Raw genomic sequence first — 15,590 nt, forward strand, 5'->3', positions numbered from 1 at the left:
CAGCACTTTGGGAGGCTGAGGCAGGCAGATCATGAGGTCAGGAGATCAAGACCTTCCTGGCTAACATGGTGAAACCCCGTCTCTACTAAAAATACAAAAAATTAGCCGGGCATGGTGGCCTGTGCCTGTAGTCCCAGCTACTTGGGGGGCTGAGGCAGGAGAATGGCGTGAGCCTGTGAGGTGGAGCTTGCAGTGAGCCAAGATCGCACTACTACACTCCAGCCTGGGTGACAGAGAGACTCCGTTTCAAAAAAAAAAAAAAAAGCTTTAGTATATATTAATGTATTTCATTTTCATAAAAGTCATGTATTACAGGGTTATTATGAAAATTAAATACATATACGTGAGCTTCAGAAAAATTCCTGGCACATTGTAAAATGGGCACTACTATTACAGTCCATTTTTATTATTCACACCTTCTGTATTTGCATATTTACCTACTCAAAATCTATGTGTATCCCCCAAATCCATGTGCGTGGTTTCTCGTAGTCATTTGAAGACATGAGCTGATATGGTTTGGCTCTGTGTCCCCACCAAAACCTCATCTTGTAGCTCCCATAATTCCCATGGGTTGTGGGAGGGACTTGGTGGGAGATGACTGATTCATGGGGCAGGTCCTTCCTGTGCTGTTCTAGTGATAGTGAATGGGTCTCATGAGATATGATGGTTTTAAAATCGGGAGTTTCCCTGCACAAACTCTCTTTGCCTGCTGCCATCATATAAGATGTGACTTGCCCCTCCATGCCTTCCTCCATGATTGTGAGGCCTCCCCAGCCACGTGGAATTGTAAATCCAATACACTTCTTTCTTTTGTAAATTGCCCAGTTTCGGGTATGTCTTTATCAGCAACATGAAAACAGACTAATATATGAGCAGAGCTGTTAAAAAATTGAGTTACTCATGTTCCCAGCTGAGGAAGGACAAGGTGACACTGCCTTCTTGTTTCAGCTCTCATATTGAAAATGAGTGTTCTTTTCACAGTTGATTTAGTGCCATGTTTTTTTTTTTTTTTTCTTTTTGAGATGGAGTCTCGCTCTGTCGCCCAGGCTAGAGTGCAGTGGTGCAATCTCGGCTCACTGCAAGCTCCGCCTCCCAGGTTCACGCCATTCTCCTGCCTCAGCCTCTCCGAGTAGCTGGGACTACAGGCGCCCGCCACCACGCCTGGCTAATTTTTTGTATTTTTAGTAGAGACGGGGTTTCACCGTGTTAGCCAAGATGGTCTCGATCTCCTGACCTCGTGATCCGCCCGCCTCGGCCTCCCAAAGTGCTGGGATTACAAGCGTGAGCCACCGCGCCCGGCAGTGCCATGTTTTTAACACTTTTGTGCTTTTTGTTGAAGATTATACCATTTAAAATGGCTCCCAAGCATAGTTCTGAAGTGCTCTTTGGTGTTTCTAAGTGCAATAAGGCTGTGATGTACCTTATGGAAAAAATATGTGTTAGGTAAGCTTGGTTCAGGCTTGGGTTATAATGCTGTTGGCCGTGAGTTCAATTTTAATGAATCAACAATATATATTAAATAAAGACTTCTTAAGCAGAAACACACAATAACCAAGTAGACTGAAAGTTGATGAAAATGTTGTGACCAGAGACTTGCAGAACCTTAAGCCAGGATTTCTCTGAGCAGCATTGAAAACAGTATTTGCTAATTCAGTGATCCTGGCAACTTCATAGAACACAAGTGCCACAAACAACAATAATTTAATGTACAGTTGTCCCTTGATATCCACAGGAGATTCGTTCCAGGACACCTGAGGATACCAAAATCTGGGGATGCTCAAGTCCCTTATCTAAAATGGTGCAGTGTTTACTATAACCTATGCATATCTTCCCATATGATTTAAATCATCTCTGGATTACTGACAATACCTAGCACAATATAAATACCATGTAAATAGTTGTTATACTGTGCTGTTTTAATTATTATTTAGTTTAATTAATTAATTATTTTATTTATTTATTTTTGAGATGGAGTCTTGCTCTATCACCCAGGCTGGAGTGCAGTGGAGCAATCTTGCTCACTGCAGCCTCTGCTTCCTGGTTCAAGAGATTCTCGTGCCTCGCCCTCCCAAGTAGCTGGGGCAACAGGAGTGCACCACCATGCCTAATTTTTGTGTTTTTAGTAGAGACAGGATTTCACCATGTTGGCCAGGCTGTTCTCAAACTTCTGATCTCAAGTGATCCACCTGCCTTGGCCTCCCAAATTGTTGGGATTATAGGTGTGAGCCACTGAACTTGGCCAGTTTTTATTATTTTTATAGTTTTATTATATTTTTCATGTTTCCAAATATCTTTGATCTGCTGTTGGTTGAATCCATAGATGTGGAACCTGTGGATATAAAGGGCTAACTGTAGTTCTCTCTTTTCACTCACCTATCAACTCCTTGAGACAGTGGTTTTCACTCAGCATTTTCATTTCATCACAATTCTTCCCTCCAAATATCTTATCATCTGACTCACATTTCCACTATGTGACATTCTCAGAGAACCAGAGATGGGTTTGGCCAGACATCAGAACTAATGAGAAGGAGGGACTCCCTCAGGACTTTCTGTGTGTTTGTGTCTTTCTTCCTTCTTTTCTTTTATAGTTTGACTTTCTCTAGATTTTTAGTCTACATGGCAGGCAGTATGGCTGCCAATAGCCATTGATTTTCACATCCTACCATCCAAATAACTAAGGAGACTGTCTGAATCTCTTCTTAGGCCCATACATCCTGAGAAAGCTTGAGTCAGATGCCCCTGGCTGTGGCTAGTATGTGTGTGTGGTACTGTGAAGTGGTTATTCTGGCTACAACTCTGGTGATAATAAAATCTACAACTGCATAGCCTAATACAGTAGCCACTTGTCACATGTGGCAATTTATATTTAAATGTTAATTAAGTAAAATTAAATAAAATTTAAAAATCTTCAGCCACACTGGTCTTGCTTCCAGTTCTTAATAGCCAAATGTGGCTATTAGCTGCTCTCTTAGAACAGATATAGAACATCTCCATCATCTCAAGAAGTTCTATTGGACAATACTGCTATAGATGAAGAGGAATCTCTCAGAAAAGAGGTTAGAAAGGAGTATTTCTGAGCTGATAAATCTGTAGGTGTTTCTCATACCTTCTCTGCCATAGTCGATAAAACTGACCCAGACTCTTTGCAACAATTTCTTCCTCTGGCACTTAGAACATTTTTATATTCTCACAATTGCCCTGTGATTCTTCCCCTTTCAGTTTTCACCCTCCCCTAAGTGTCTGGACTGTTCCTGGGTTTTGTAATACTACTGTATGTTGCTGACTTCTAAATTTACATCTGTCTCAGGCCCTTCTTCTTAGCTCCAGACCCACAGACCTAACTGCCTACTTAATATCTCCAATTGGCTATATCAAATGTCACTTGGAATTAATACCTCACACTGAATTCTTAATTTATCCTAAATCTCCTTCTCTTTGCAGGTTCCCCATCTCAATAAATGGCACCTCTATCTGCATAGTTTGTTATGCCAGAAGCCTTGGAAAAATCTTTGATATCTTCTATCTTCTTTTGCCTCAGTCTAATATATCCCCAACTCTGATCAATTAAAGATTCAAACTATTTCTTTAATCTAGCTAGATTTTTTTCATTTTTATTGCTACCATTTAATGTCACACTCTCCTTTCACTTTGCTTCTAACGTTTATTCAACTTTCTGTTCCTGCTCTAATGTCATCTTCTCACAGAACCCTTCCTTGTCCTCTGATCTGGATTCCACCTTTTACTGTCATCACACATTATGCTTTTGCTTTTCACAAATGTATTGGATTGCATATGTAATTATTTGTTTAGTGTCTAGTTTTCCCTAGCTTCATGTAATGTCTTTTCTAGCTTGATAAAGGCAGGAAATATGTTTATTCTCCTGTGAATCTGCTGTATTTAGCACAGGGCTGGACCTTTAGCTCTCAGTCAGTACTTAATATATTTTCAGAACACATTTTTATGAGCTTTAGAAACTAGCCTTCTTTCCTCTTAATGGTTATGGAGGTCTTTCAGGTTCCGTCTATCTTCTTATGGTTTCAGCTTTGACACTGAGGATGACTCCCTTTCAACGTTACAAGACCTGGCTCCTCTTCTTGGAGACATGCCTGCAAAATTCACCCCTCCTTCCTGCCTCCCTGGTTTTCCCACGGTAATTCTCTTGATATTCCAACTCACATGACTTCTTCCTCCAGGAGATCTCCAAGCCTGCACTTCCAGCCAATCCAATCACAAAGAACTTTGAAACCTCTTAACCTGTCTTGTCGTCTTAGTTCATGCAAATAGCACCCCCTAGAGATTTGTAGTGCACAGCCTGAACAGCCACAGAGGCAAACTTCCCTTCCTGTCTCTGAAGTCTCGCTTTATCCTTATTGTCTCACCCCTAGAACTTCAAGGAGCCTCATAACTCATATCCCAATCCCTACTCTTTCTGTAGACCCATTTTCCAAAATGCAGAATTGCATAATTGTTCTGCCGGAAGACACCTACAGAACATCTTACATATCTGAGTGTGTAAATGAGGAAACATAGGTTTAGAAAGTGGCAGGCTAGTCTCTACAACCAAGACCTTCTAACTTTCTGTCTGGTGCTCTATGTCACGTACAGCCCCCACTGTGCTCAGAGGTCCTCATGGAGCTTCCTTTCCTAAATGTAAAAGACTAAATTCATTTGCCTACAGTTTCCTTTTCTTTCCTTTCTATCACTTTATATTTTTTGAACTGCCCACACTTACCTTATGCATTTTTGCTGGGAGACCTTTGTTCTTCCTGTTGATCGTACCTAGAATATCTTTCTCTTGTTTTATCCTCTGTTGTGAATCTTGTGTTTCAAGCCTCAAAGCATGTCTGATACATAGTGGGCTTTAATGTATTTGCTGTTGAATGAATGAATGAAACATTTAATTTAGTCAATTTTCCCCGTATTGACTGTGGCTAAATTTCTATTGACAGAAGTCAACAAATATCTACCACCATATCCTGAAGTTTGCACCAAAGTAGACAGTACTGAAAAATATTCACCTGATGTGTTTGACTCTCAAAAAGCAGTGATTTCTTAAAGCAGTTGGGAATTTTACCCTATTAATTGCTCACTTTGGTAACCATGCAGTTGATCTCCTCGACTGATCTATCTCCTGTATTTCCCAAAGCAGATATTGATCCTGATTTTCTCTGATTTGAAGACTGATGAGTAGAGGCAGGTGAGAAAGGAAGCCTGTGGGAGACACAGGGGGAAAGGAAAGTCTAGAAAAACACTAGAAGGCCTTAAGAGGAGAAATTTATAATATGACCTCAACCAGAAACAGGTTAGAGACCTTAGTTCTTAAAAGGGAACTTGTATTGTAGGTATTACTTAAAATGTAAATTGAATCCAAGAATGATTTTAACATTTGGTTTCTGGTCACTAAACCTGGCAATAAGTATAAACAGTTTGAAATAATCACAAAGTCAAATGATTTTGTTAGAAAATGAAGATTTCTTGGTCCACAGCTTGTTGCACTGAGTATATTAACCTTTGTTAAGAAGTTAGCTCCACTCTCTTTTAATGTAGTCTGCCAAATAATTTTTAGACATCTCCACAGAAATGAAATTTATTCAAAAAAAGGACACAAATTAGTTTGCAAAATTCAGAAATATAACTGGAAAAGCAAGCATAAAGTCTTATATTAAGTGGCTAGTTGCTTATCCTTTGTTGATGCCTATTTTATTTGAGAGAAATCCCAGAGTGCTATGCTAAGTTTTGAAAGTCTGTGTAGTCTTTAACTTGATCTTTAAAAACAACAGAATTTGAGTGAATGTCAATAAAACCAGCAAATTATAAATATTCTGTCTTCTAGCATGTTTGACTAGGGCTGTCAATAAACAAAATTGTATTTCCTAGGACTTAAGGCATGAATACTAATCTATGAATTTTAATTTAATATTCTGAGGAACCTAGGAGAGTATCAACAATTTAGACATCTGTTGAGTTATTCTCAGACTAAAACTGGACATGTGAACATTTCAGGAAATGAAATAAAATTCTTAATGTCTTTGTATTAAAATGCAACATATATACATATATACACATACATATATGACTATTATGACTTTTTACATAAAAACCCCAGTTACTTGTATTAGCTATTAGGCACAGAATTATTCAACCTAGTCCCCATCCCTCCCCCATGCTCACACATTAGCTAGTATTTCTGATGGTAAAATTAATTCCTGCCACAGAATAACAGGTCTTCACTCCCATTCCCCAAATGACCTAAAACCACTAAAATGGCAGAGTTTCATTGAACACTGCAGCTGCTATTTTGTCTCCAGCAGGATGATATAAAGATTAGGCTATAATCAAAAGCAAAAATTCTTGCATATGCATTGAAGCTAGAAGAGCTCTCTTTACGCTATGTGCCTCTTCACAAATTATAAAGCACATGTTATAGGAGTGTAGCTCCTAAACTGGTCTTTCTGAACTGGTAACAGTGAATCACTAGCTGGCTGGGGTGTGCACCCAGATGGGAAAAGGAGGTGGACAAAAGGGAAATGAGATTGTAATGTTGTTGACTTCAGGCCTCAAGGAAGAGAGGGCTGTGGATTTTCTCAGGTGAGGAACAATGTCAGAGGAGAACATAACTCATTATAAGACTCATGGGGAAACAGTCAAATGAAGAAGCAACAAAGCAGCAACAAAACCAAACCCAAGTCTTGCCCCACTGTGCAGCTGCAGGACAAACACAGAACAGAAGCCTGTAGTTGGGGAACAAAGTGTTGTTCTTTCAAGCACTATAAAATGAAGCCTTCAGAAATTACTCAATCTTGTCATTCCAAACAGTTTGATGCATTTGTAAAAAAAAAAGTTTTCTTTTTTTTTTTGAAAGGAGTCTCGTTCTGTAGCCCAGGCTGGAGTGCAGTGGCGTGATCTCGGCTCACTGCAACCTCTGCCTCCCGGTTCAAGTGATTCTCCTGCCTCAATCTCCTGAGTAGCTGGGACTACAGGTGCCTACCACCACACCTGGCTCATTTTTGTATTTTTAGTAGAGACAGGGTTTCACCATGTTGGCCAGGATGGTCCCAATCTCCTTGTGATCCACCCCCTCGACCGTCCAAAGTGCTAAGGTTATAGGCTTGAGCCACCGCGTCCGGCTGGAAGTTTTCTTTTTTTAGCAGTGTACATCTTTTAAAACTGCAATTGAGTACTAAATAATGGAGTAGTTTTGTTCAAAAGCAATATTTATTTTTCATGAAGATAAGAGGCATATTACATTTGCTATAGAAAATGCTATGAGAGGAAAAAGCTGCAAGTTACCGATATGACAAAAAACATAAAAAACTCTACTTATGAAAGTGTTTTGCCCTATAAGAACATATTGAATAAAAGGCATTAGTCCAGGTGAATGAGCCATGTGGAAATGTGGATTTATTAGGGTTTGTTTTGAAATGTAATTTGTACGGTGAGCTTTTTATTCCTTTGATGGCTATCAAATAGATTTATTGGCTACATGTTAGAAGTGCAATAGATAACAGGTAACCAAGGGAGAAGTTTTAATAAAACTCTCAGGAAAGGCAAAGAAAAGTGAGTGAATATGCCTGCTTACATTTCAGCTAATAAATAAAAAGTGCAGATAGGGCTTTAACTGAAAACCTTGCTGGTTATTGCAGCCTGGAAGGTTTATTGAAAACTGGGTAGAACACTCTAATTTTTTATATTTACAGCTACAATGTGAGCTGTTCAGGTTAGAGTGATGTAACGTTCATTTTGACTTTGGTACAGGAAACTGATGTTTTCACAGGAAACTTGCAAAGCAGTTATGAAGAGGAAGAGCGTTCTTAATTATTAGTGTCTGCCTGAGCTATTTCTGATTGTGTTCTGGGATTTTGGAGAATTGAACAATAGAGTATTTAATTTTACCACTCCCCTCTTGAGTAAAAACATCAGACACTTTTAGGAAAGTTTTAGAAGGTACATCTTCAATAAGCAGAGATCTTTCATCTCAAATAACTGGGAAGAATAGCACTGCTTAAGAATAGTTGAACTTGGACCTGAGAGCACCATACTTAGAAATCTAAGTATATTTAGGTCACTCATCTGACACTGGGACTTCACCAGCCCTGTCACCCAAACTGGTTGTAGTTAGTAGGACCACAAACTCATTGAAGAAATCTGCTTTCCTTTTAACTTTCAAGGCAATAAGAAAAATGTAGTTCTCTGTTAGCAGTCCCTGAGATATCTGAATTTTGGTGTTTCTCTCTTAAGCCTCTTGCTTTGGAGAATAATGAATCATTTCCTACTCCTGGAGTTAGTCTCCTTTAAAATAGACATGAAGGAGGCAGAGAGAAAAAATTACTCTAAATACCATTAACCAATGTGAAACAGTTTTCTATTAAACAGTAGGAGAGCAGGGCCAAACTTGTGTTACCACAATTGACAACTGGCTTCTTAAAGCAAGCTCCATAGATTAAGAACCAGAGTCTCTAGGACTGATTTTACTTGGTTCAGAAACAGGAAATCAGAACAGTGAGCAAGTATATGATTAGAAATTTACATTAATAAAATGTGACTTTTTTGATACACAAAAGCTTTTAGGTTATAAATAATCTATGATGGCTTGCCAAACATAAAATGCCATTATAAATCCATGCCTATATTTCAAAAAGACAGGAACACAAAAGCAAGATACATTAAATTAATTGGCATAGTTTGGAGAGTTCGAATCCATTATTAGATATGGATCCTATCAAATATCCCACCTAATTTCCAGTTATGTCGATGTTTCAATGTTCACTTTTTAAGTTCTCAACTACCCGCATCTTTCAATGAACACCATCTGGAAAGGTTCATACAGAATCCCCATGCCATTCTTGAAAGGATTTGCTTTTGTGGAGGGGTTTTGCAAAGAAAAACAATTCAAAATTCTGTTATAGCTTATACGTTGTCTCTGTAGGATTATAATAAGAAACCTTCTAAGTAAGTTTTTGAGATAGGTGTTAAATGAATAAGCATGCCTCAGCAAAATGCATAAAAAGCACAATGATTTAATTTCTAAAGCACTTATATTATTATGGCACGGTTTTGTAGACAGGTTATTATAGTCCACATAGGTAAGTATGCAGTGCTTCTCATGGAAACAATGCTTAGGTATTGGCCTTTTCTCTGGAAACCATATTTTTCCTTTTTAAATAATCAACTAAGATGTATATGTAAGAAAGCCTCATCTTTTGATTTTTAATGTACAAGATGCTTTCTTTGAGAGCAAGATTCAAAATTGTTTGTGTTTCAAAATTTTAAAATAAATTTATCTCCTAAATTTTCTAATGACATGTTTCATATATTTGACCATCCCTTATTTTGGCAAAGGATTTTAAGAGTCTAACTCAAACATATGTAAGCTCTGGTGTACCTGGTTATATATACCGAAAAAACCATTTGATCTATATACACATAGACATGAATATATTTCTGTGTGTGTGTGTATATATATAACCTCAAACACTATTATTAAATGCAATCCTATATTCTTAGGTATAGAAGTTGATGATATACCTTTCTACTTGCCATGGCATTAACAAAGCAAGGCTGAGACTCAGCAACCACTTGTGTTCATTACATTGCAGGCTAGTAGTAAGTTTGGTTGCTGGCAGGAAAAGTGTCTCTTATCTCACCCTCCTTAAACTAAAGGTTCTTTCAGGCTTAATGTAAGGATGTGCACATTCTCTTATCGAGGTGGTCTTGAGCTGCAGATACAATCGCATCGTTCATGGTGATCCAACTGGATGTCAACCAGAGCCATGGTCTTAGCTCTGCCCCTCCTCTTGATGTGGCCAGGCTCAAACTGTAATACCTAGGACAAGAAGCACATCTCCTGTTAGAAAGCCTTTGGAGTTCAACTCAGTCAGTTGCCACTTATTACCTTTTTGACAACTAGTTCTCAGCCCTTTGAGAACCCAACAGAAGCTATGGGCTTGCTATTAGAATGCACAAATTGCTATTAGAATGTACACACTTTTCAAATAATTGACTCGTTGAAGTGGAGGAATCAATTGATCCCAGAGTAATGCCCAGCATTACCTACCTGAAGTACCCAGATGATTTCATGTGTCTTAGCAGGTATTTATTAATAGCTTTCTAAGGGCCTGCTTTGGGCCAAGTGCTGTTCCAAATATTATCATGAAGATCCTTCTGACCAAGGCATGTGTTATAGATGAATACAATACTTGAGCATATTATTAGCACAGAGAGGAAAATGAATAAAATCATGAATACAATATGCTGGTATATCTAAATCTTTAGTTGAAGTAAAACATGTTGTCCTGGAGTTGCTGGCAAGATGGCCGAATAGGAACAGTTCTGGTCTGCAGTTCCCAGCCAGAACGACGCAGAAGGCAGGTGATATCTGCATTTCCAACTGAGGTACCCAGTTCATTTCACTGGGATTGGTTAGACATTGGGTACAGCCCACGGAAGGCAAGCTGAAGCAGGGTAGGGTGTCGCCTCAGCCAGGAAGTGCAAGGGGTTGGGGGATCTCCCTCCCCTAGCCAAGGGAAGCCATGAGAGACTGTACCAGGAGGAATCGTGCACTCTAGTCCAGATACTGCACTTTTCCCATGGTCTTTGCAACTGGGACATCAGGAGATTTCCTCCAGTGCTTATGCCACCAGGGCCCTGGGTTTCAAGCACAAAACTGGGCGGCCATTTGGACAGACACCGAGCTAGCCGCAGCGGTTTATTTTTCATACCCCAGTGGTGCCTGGAATGCCAGCAAGATAGAACCATTCACTCCCCTGGAAAGGGGCTGAAGCCAGGGATCCAAGTGATCTGGCTCAGTGGGTCCCACCCCCATGGAGTCCAGCTAGCTAAGATCCACTGGCTTGAAATTCTCCTGCCAGCACAGCAGTCTGAGATTGGCCTGGGATGCTTGAGCTTGGTGGGGGGGAGGGCCATCCGCCACTGCTGAGGCTTGAGTAGGCGGTTTTACTCTCACAGTGCAAACAAAGCTGCTGGGAAGTTTGAATGGGGCGGAGCCCACCACAGCTCCACAAGGCCGCTGTGGCCAAACTGCCTCTCTAGATTCCTCCTCTTTGGGCAGGTCATCTCTGAAAGAAAGGCAGCCACCCCAATCAGGGACTTATAGATAAAACCCCCATCTCCCTGGGACAGAGAACCGGGGGGAAGGGGTGGCTGTGGGCGCAGCTTCTCAGACTTAAACGTTCCTGCCTGGCGGCTCTGAAGAGAGCAGCGGATCTCCCAGCACAGCATTTGAGCTCTGATAAGGAACAGGCTGCCTCCTCAAGTGGGTCTCTGACCCTCATGTATCCTGACTGGGAGACACCACCCAGTAGGGACCAATAGACATTTCATACAGGAGAGCTGTGGCTGGCATCTGGTGGGTGCCCCTCTGGGACAAAGCTTCCAGAGGGAGGAACAGGCAGCAATCTTTGTGTTCTGCAGCCTCTGCTGGTAACACCCAGGCAAACAGGGTCTGGAGTGGACCTCCAGCAAACCCCAGAAGACCTGCAGCAGAGGGGCCTGACTGTTAGAAGGAAAACTAACAAACAGAAAGGAATAGTATCAACATCAACAAAAAGGACATCCACTCAGGGACCCCATCTGAAGGCCAAGAACATCAAAGACCAAAGGTAAATAAAACCAAAAAGATGGGGAAAAACCAGCGCAGGAACGCTGAAAATTCCAAAAACCAGAACACCTCTTCTCAACCAAATGATCACAACTCCTCGCCAGCAAGGGAACAAAATCGGATGGAGAATGAGTTTGAGGAATTGACAGAAGTAGGCTTCAGAAGGTGGGTAATAACAAACTCCTTCGAGCTAAAGGAGCATTTTCTAACCCAATGCAAGGAAGCTAACAACCTTGAAAAAAGGTTAGATGAATTGCTAACTAGAATAACCAGTTTAGAGAAGAACATAAATGACCTGATGGAGCTGAAAAACGCAGGACGAGAACTTCGTGAAGCATACACAAGCTTCAATAGCCAAATTGATCAAGCAGAAGAAAGGATATCAGTGATTGAAGATCAAATTGATGAAATAAAGAGAGAAGACAAGATTACAGAAAAAAGAGTGAAAAGAAACAAACAAAGCCTCCAAGAAACTGGGACTATGTGAAAAGACCAAATCTGCGTTTGATTGGTATACCTGAAAGTGATGGGGAGAATGGAACCAAGTTGGAAAACACTCTTCAGGGTACTATCCAGGAGAATTTCCCCAATCTAGCAAGGCAGGCCAACATTCAAATTCAGGAAATATGGAGAACACCACAAAGATACCCCTCAAGAAGAGCAATCCCAAGACACATAATCTTCAGATTCACCAAGGTTGAAATGAAGGAAAAAATGTTAAGGGCAGCCAGAGAGAAAGGTCGGGTTACCCACAAAGGGAAGCCGATCAGACTAACAGCGGATCTCTCGGCAGAAACCCTACAAGCCAGAAGAGAGCAAGGGCCAATATTCCACATTCTTAAAGAAAAGAATTCTCAACCCAGAATTTCATATCCAGCCAAACCAAGCTTCATAAGTGAAGGAGAAATAAAATCCTTTACAGAGAAGCAAATGCTGACAGATTTTGTCACCACCAGGCCTGTCTTACAAGAGCTCCTGAAGGAAGCACTAAACATGGAAAGGAACAACTGGTACCAGCCACTGCAAAAACATCCCAAATTGTAAAGACTGTTGACGCTATGAAGAAACTGCATCAACTAACGGGCAAAATAACCAGCTAGCATCATAATGGCAGGATCAAATTCACACATAACAATATTAACCTTAAATGTAAATTGGGCTAAACTCCCCAATTAAAAGACACAGACTGGCAAATTGGATAAAGAGTCAAGACTCATCAGTGTGCTGTATCCAGGAGACCCATCTCACATGAAAAGACACACATAGGCTCAAAATAAAGGGCTGAAGGAAGATTTACCAAGTAAATCGAAAAAAAAAAAAAAAAAAGCAAGGGTTGCAATCCTAGTCTCTGATAAAACAGACTTTAAACAAACAAAGATCAAAAGAGACAAAGAAGGCCATTACATAATGGTAAAGGCATCAATGCAACAAGAAGAGCTAACTATCCTAAATATACATGCACCCAATACAGGAGCACCCAGATTCATAAAACAAGTTCTTAGAGACCTACAAAGAGACTTAGACTCCCACACAATAATAGTGGGAGTCTAAATAATAAATAGACACTTGAACACTCCACTGTCAATATGAGACAGATCAATGAGACAGAAAATTAACAAGGATATCCAAGAGTTGAACTCAGCTCTGGACCAAGCAGACCTAATAGATATCTACAGAACTCTCCACCCCAAATCAACAGAATATACACTCTTCTCAGCACCACATTGCACTTATTTTAAAATTGACCACATAATTGTAAGTAAAATACTCCGCAGCAAATACAAAAGAACAGAAATCATAACAGTCTCTCAGACTACAGTGCAATCAATTTAGAACTCAGAATTAAGAAACTCACTCAAAATCTCACAAGTACATGGAAACTGAACAACCTGCTCCTGAATGACTACTGGGTAAATAACAAAATGAAGGCAAAAATAAAGATGTTCTTTGAAACCAATGAGAACAAAGACACAATGTACCAGAATATCTAGGGCATATTGAAAGCAGTGTGTAGAGGGAAATTTATAGCACTAGATGCCTACAAGAGAAAGCAGGAAATATCTAACATCACAATTAAAAGAACTAGAGAAGAAAGAGCAAACAAATTCAAAAGCTAGCAGAAGACAGGAAATAACTTAGATCAGAGCAGAACTGAAGGAGATAGAGACACAAAAAACCCTTCACAAAATCAATGAATCCAGGAGCTGGTTTTTTGAAAAGATCAACAAAATAGACCACTAGCCAGACTAATAAACAAGAAAAGAGAGAATAATCAAATAGATGCAAAAAAAATTATAAAGGGGATATCGCCACCGATCCCACAGTAATATAAACTATTATCAGAGAATACTATAAACACCTCTATGCAAATAAACTAGAAAATCTAGAAGAAATGGATAAATTCCTGGACACATATGTAGCCTGTATGGACCTTGGGGGACAGAACAAAAGGGGACGAATGAGGAAATAGAAGACAAAGACAAAAGAATATGTTTGGAAGTAGGGGTCAGGGGGCACCTTTCCTCTAGTGGACAAGGGCCCTGAGCTTTACACAGCCCTCTGTATTTATTAGGCAAAAGAGATAGCCAGAAGGTGGGTTGGAAGAAGAGGTCAGCTGCTAGGTCCAGAGTAGGCTTGCAAGACTGCATCCCTCAAACAATAGGCTCTAGATATCCCAGTAGATAACCTCAAGGAGCCAGCGCCAGGGAGTGATGGCCCTCAGCAAACCTTCTAGGGCAGGCACAGAAGGAAGTTTGCCCACATTCTGTATTCACGATAAACAGTTTGCTGTTTGAATAAGGAGCCTCCAGTGGAATGCTGAGTTGGTCATGATCCCTTTGGCCTTTTTGGCTCCCAAAACACATACACCCTCTCAAGACTAAACCAGGAAGAAGTCGAATCCCTGGATAGACCAATAACAAGTTCTAAAATTGAGGCAGTAATTGATAGCCTACCAACCAAAAAAGTCCAGGACCAGATGGATTCACTGCTGAATTCTACCAGAGGTACAAAGAGGAGCTGGTACCATTCCTTCTGAAACTATTCCAAAAAATAGAAAAAAGAGGGAATCCTCCCTAACTCATTTTATGAGGCCAGCATCATCCTGATACCAAAACCTGGCAGAGATACAACAAAAAAAGAAAATTTCAGACCAATATCCCTGATGAACATCGATGCAAAAATCCTCAATAAAATACTGGCAAACCAAATCCAGCAGCACATCAAAAAGCTTATCCACCATGATCAAGTTGGCTTCATCCTTGGGATGCAAGGCTGGTTCAAAATACGCAAATCAATAAATGTAATCTATCACATAAACAGAACCAATGACAAAAACCACATGATTATCTCAATAGATGCAGAAAAGGCCTTTGACAAAATTCAACAGCCCTTCATGCTAAAAACTCTCAATAAACTAGGTATCGATGGAACATATCTCAAAATAATAAGAGCTATTTATGACAAACTCACAGCCAATATCATATTGAATGGGCAAAAACTGGAAGCATTCCCTTTGAAAACCAGCACAAGACAAGGATGCCCTCTCTCACCACTCCTACTCAACATACTCTTGGAAGTTCTAGCCAGGGCAATCAGGCAAGAGAAAGAAATAAAGGTATTCAAATAGGAAGAGAGGAAGTCAAATTGTCTCTGTTTGCAGATGACATGATTGTATATTTAGAAAACCCCACTGTCTCAGCCCAAAAACTCCTTAAGCTGATAAGCAACTTCAGCAAAGTCTCAGGATACAAAATCAATGTGCGAAAATCACAAGCATTCCTATACACCAATAATAGACAAACAGAGAGCCAAATCATGAGTGAACTCTCATTCACAATTGCTACAAAGAGAATAAAATACCTAGGAATAAAACTTACAAGGGATGTGTAGGAACTCTTCAAGGAGAAATACAAACCACTGCTCAAGGAGATAAGAGAGGACACAAACAAATGGAAAAACATTCCATGCTCAT

The 15,590-nt window shown here is 40.0% G+C and overlaps 1 protein-coding gene across 3 annotated transcripts in view; it reads right to left on the reverse strand.

Moving 5' to 3' along the window:
• Nucleotides 1–4,715: 4,715 nt before the first annotated feature.
• The window catches only part of PDGFD (platelet derived growth factor D), a 265,121-nt gene continuing 254,246 nt past the window's right edge, over nt 4,716–15,590 (reverse strand). For 2 of the 3 annotated variants that reach the window (XM_058446552.1, XM_032167260.2), the window contains exon 7: nt 7,197–9,823. In XM_058446552.1, the coding sequence (XP_058302535.1) occupies nt 9,698–9,823 (126 nt within the window). In that variant the 3' untranslated portion in view covers nt 7,197–9,697. Of the gene's footprint in view, nt 4,874–7,196; nt 9,824–15,590 lie in introns of those variants that run through there. The other variant, XR_004250301.2, reaches the window with a different exon arrangement.

Source organism: Hylobates moloch, unplaced genomic scaffold (assembly GCF_009828535.3).
Source record: "Hylobates moloch isolate HMO894 unplaced genomic scaffold, HMol_V3 SCAFFOLD_11, whole genome shotgun sequence".
In the NCBI taxonomy this organism is placed as follows: domain Eukaryota; kingdom Metazoa; phylum Chordata; class Mammalia; order Primates; family Hylobatidae; genus Hylobates; species Hylobates moloch.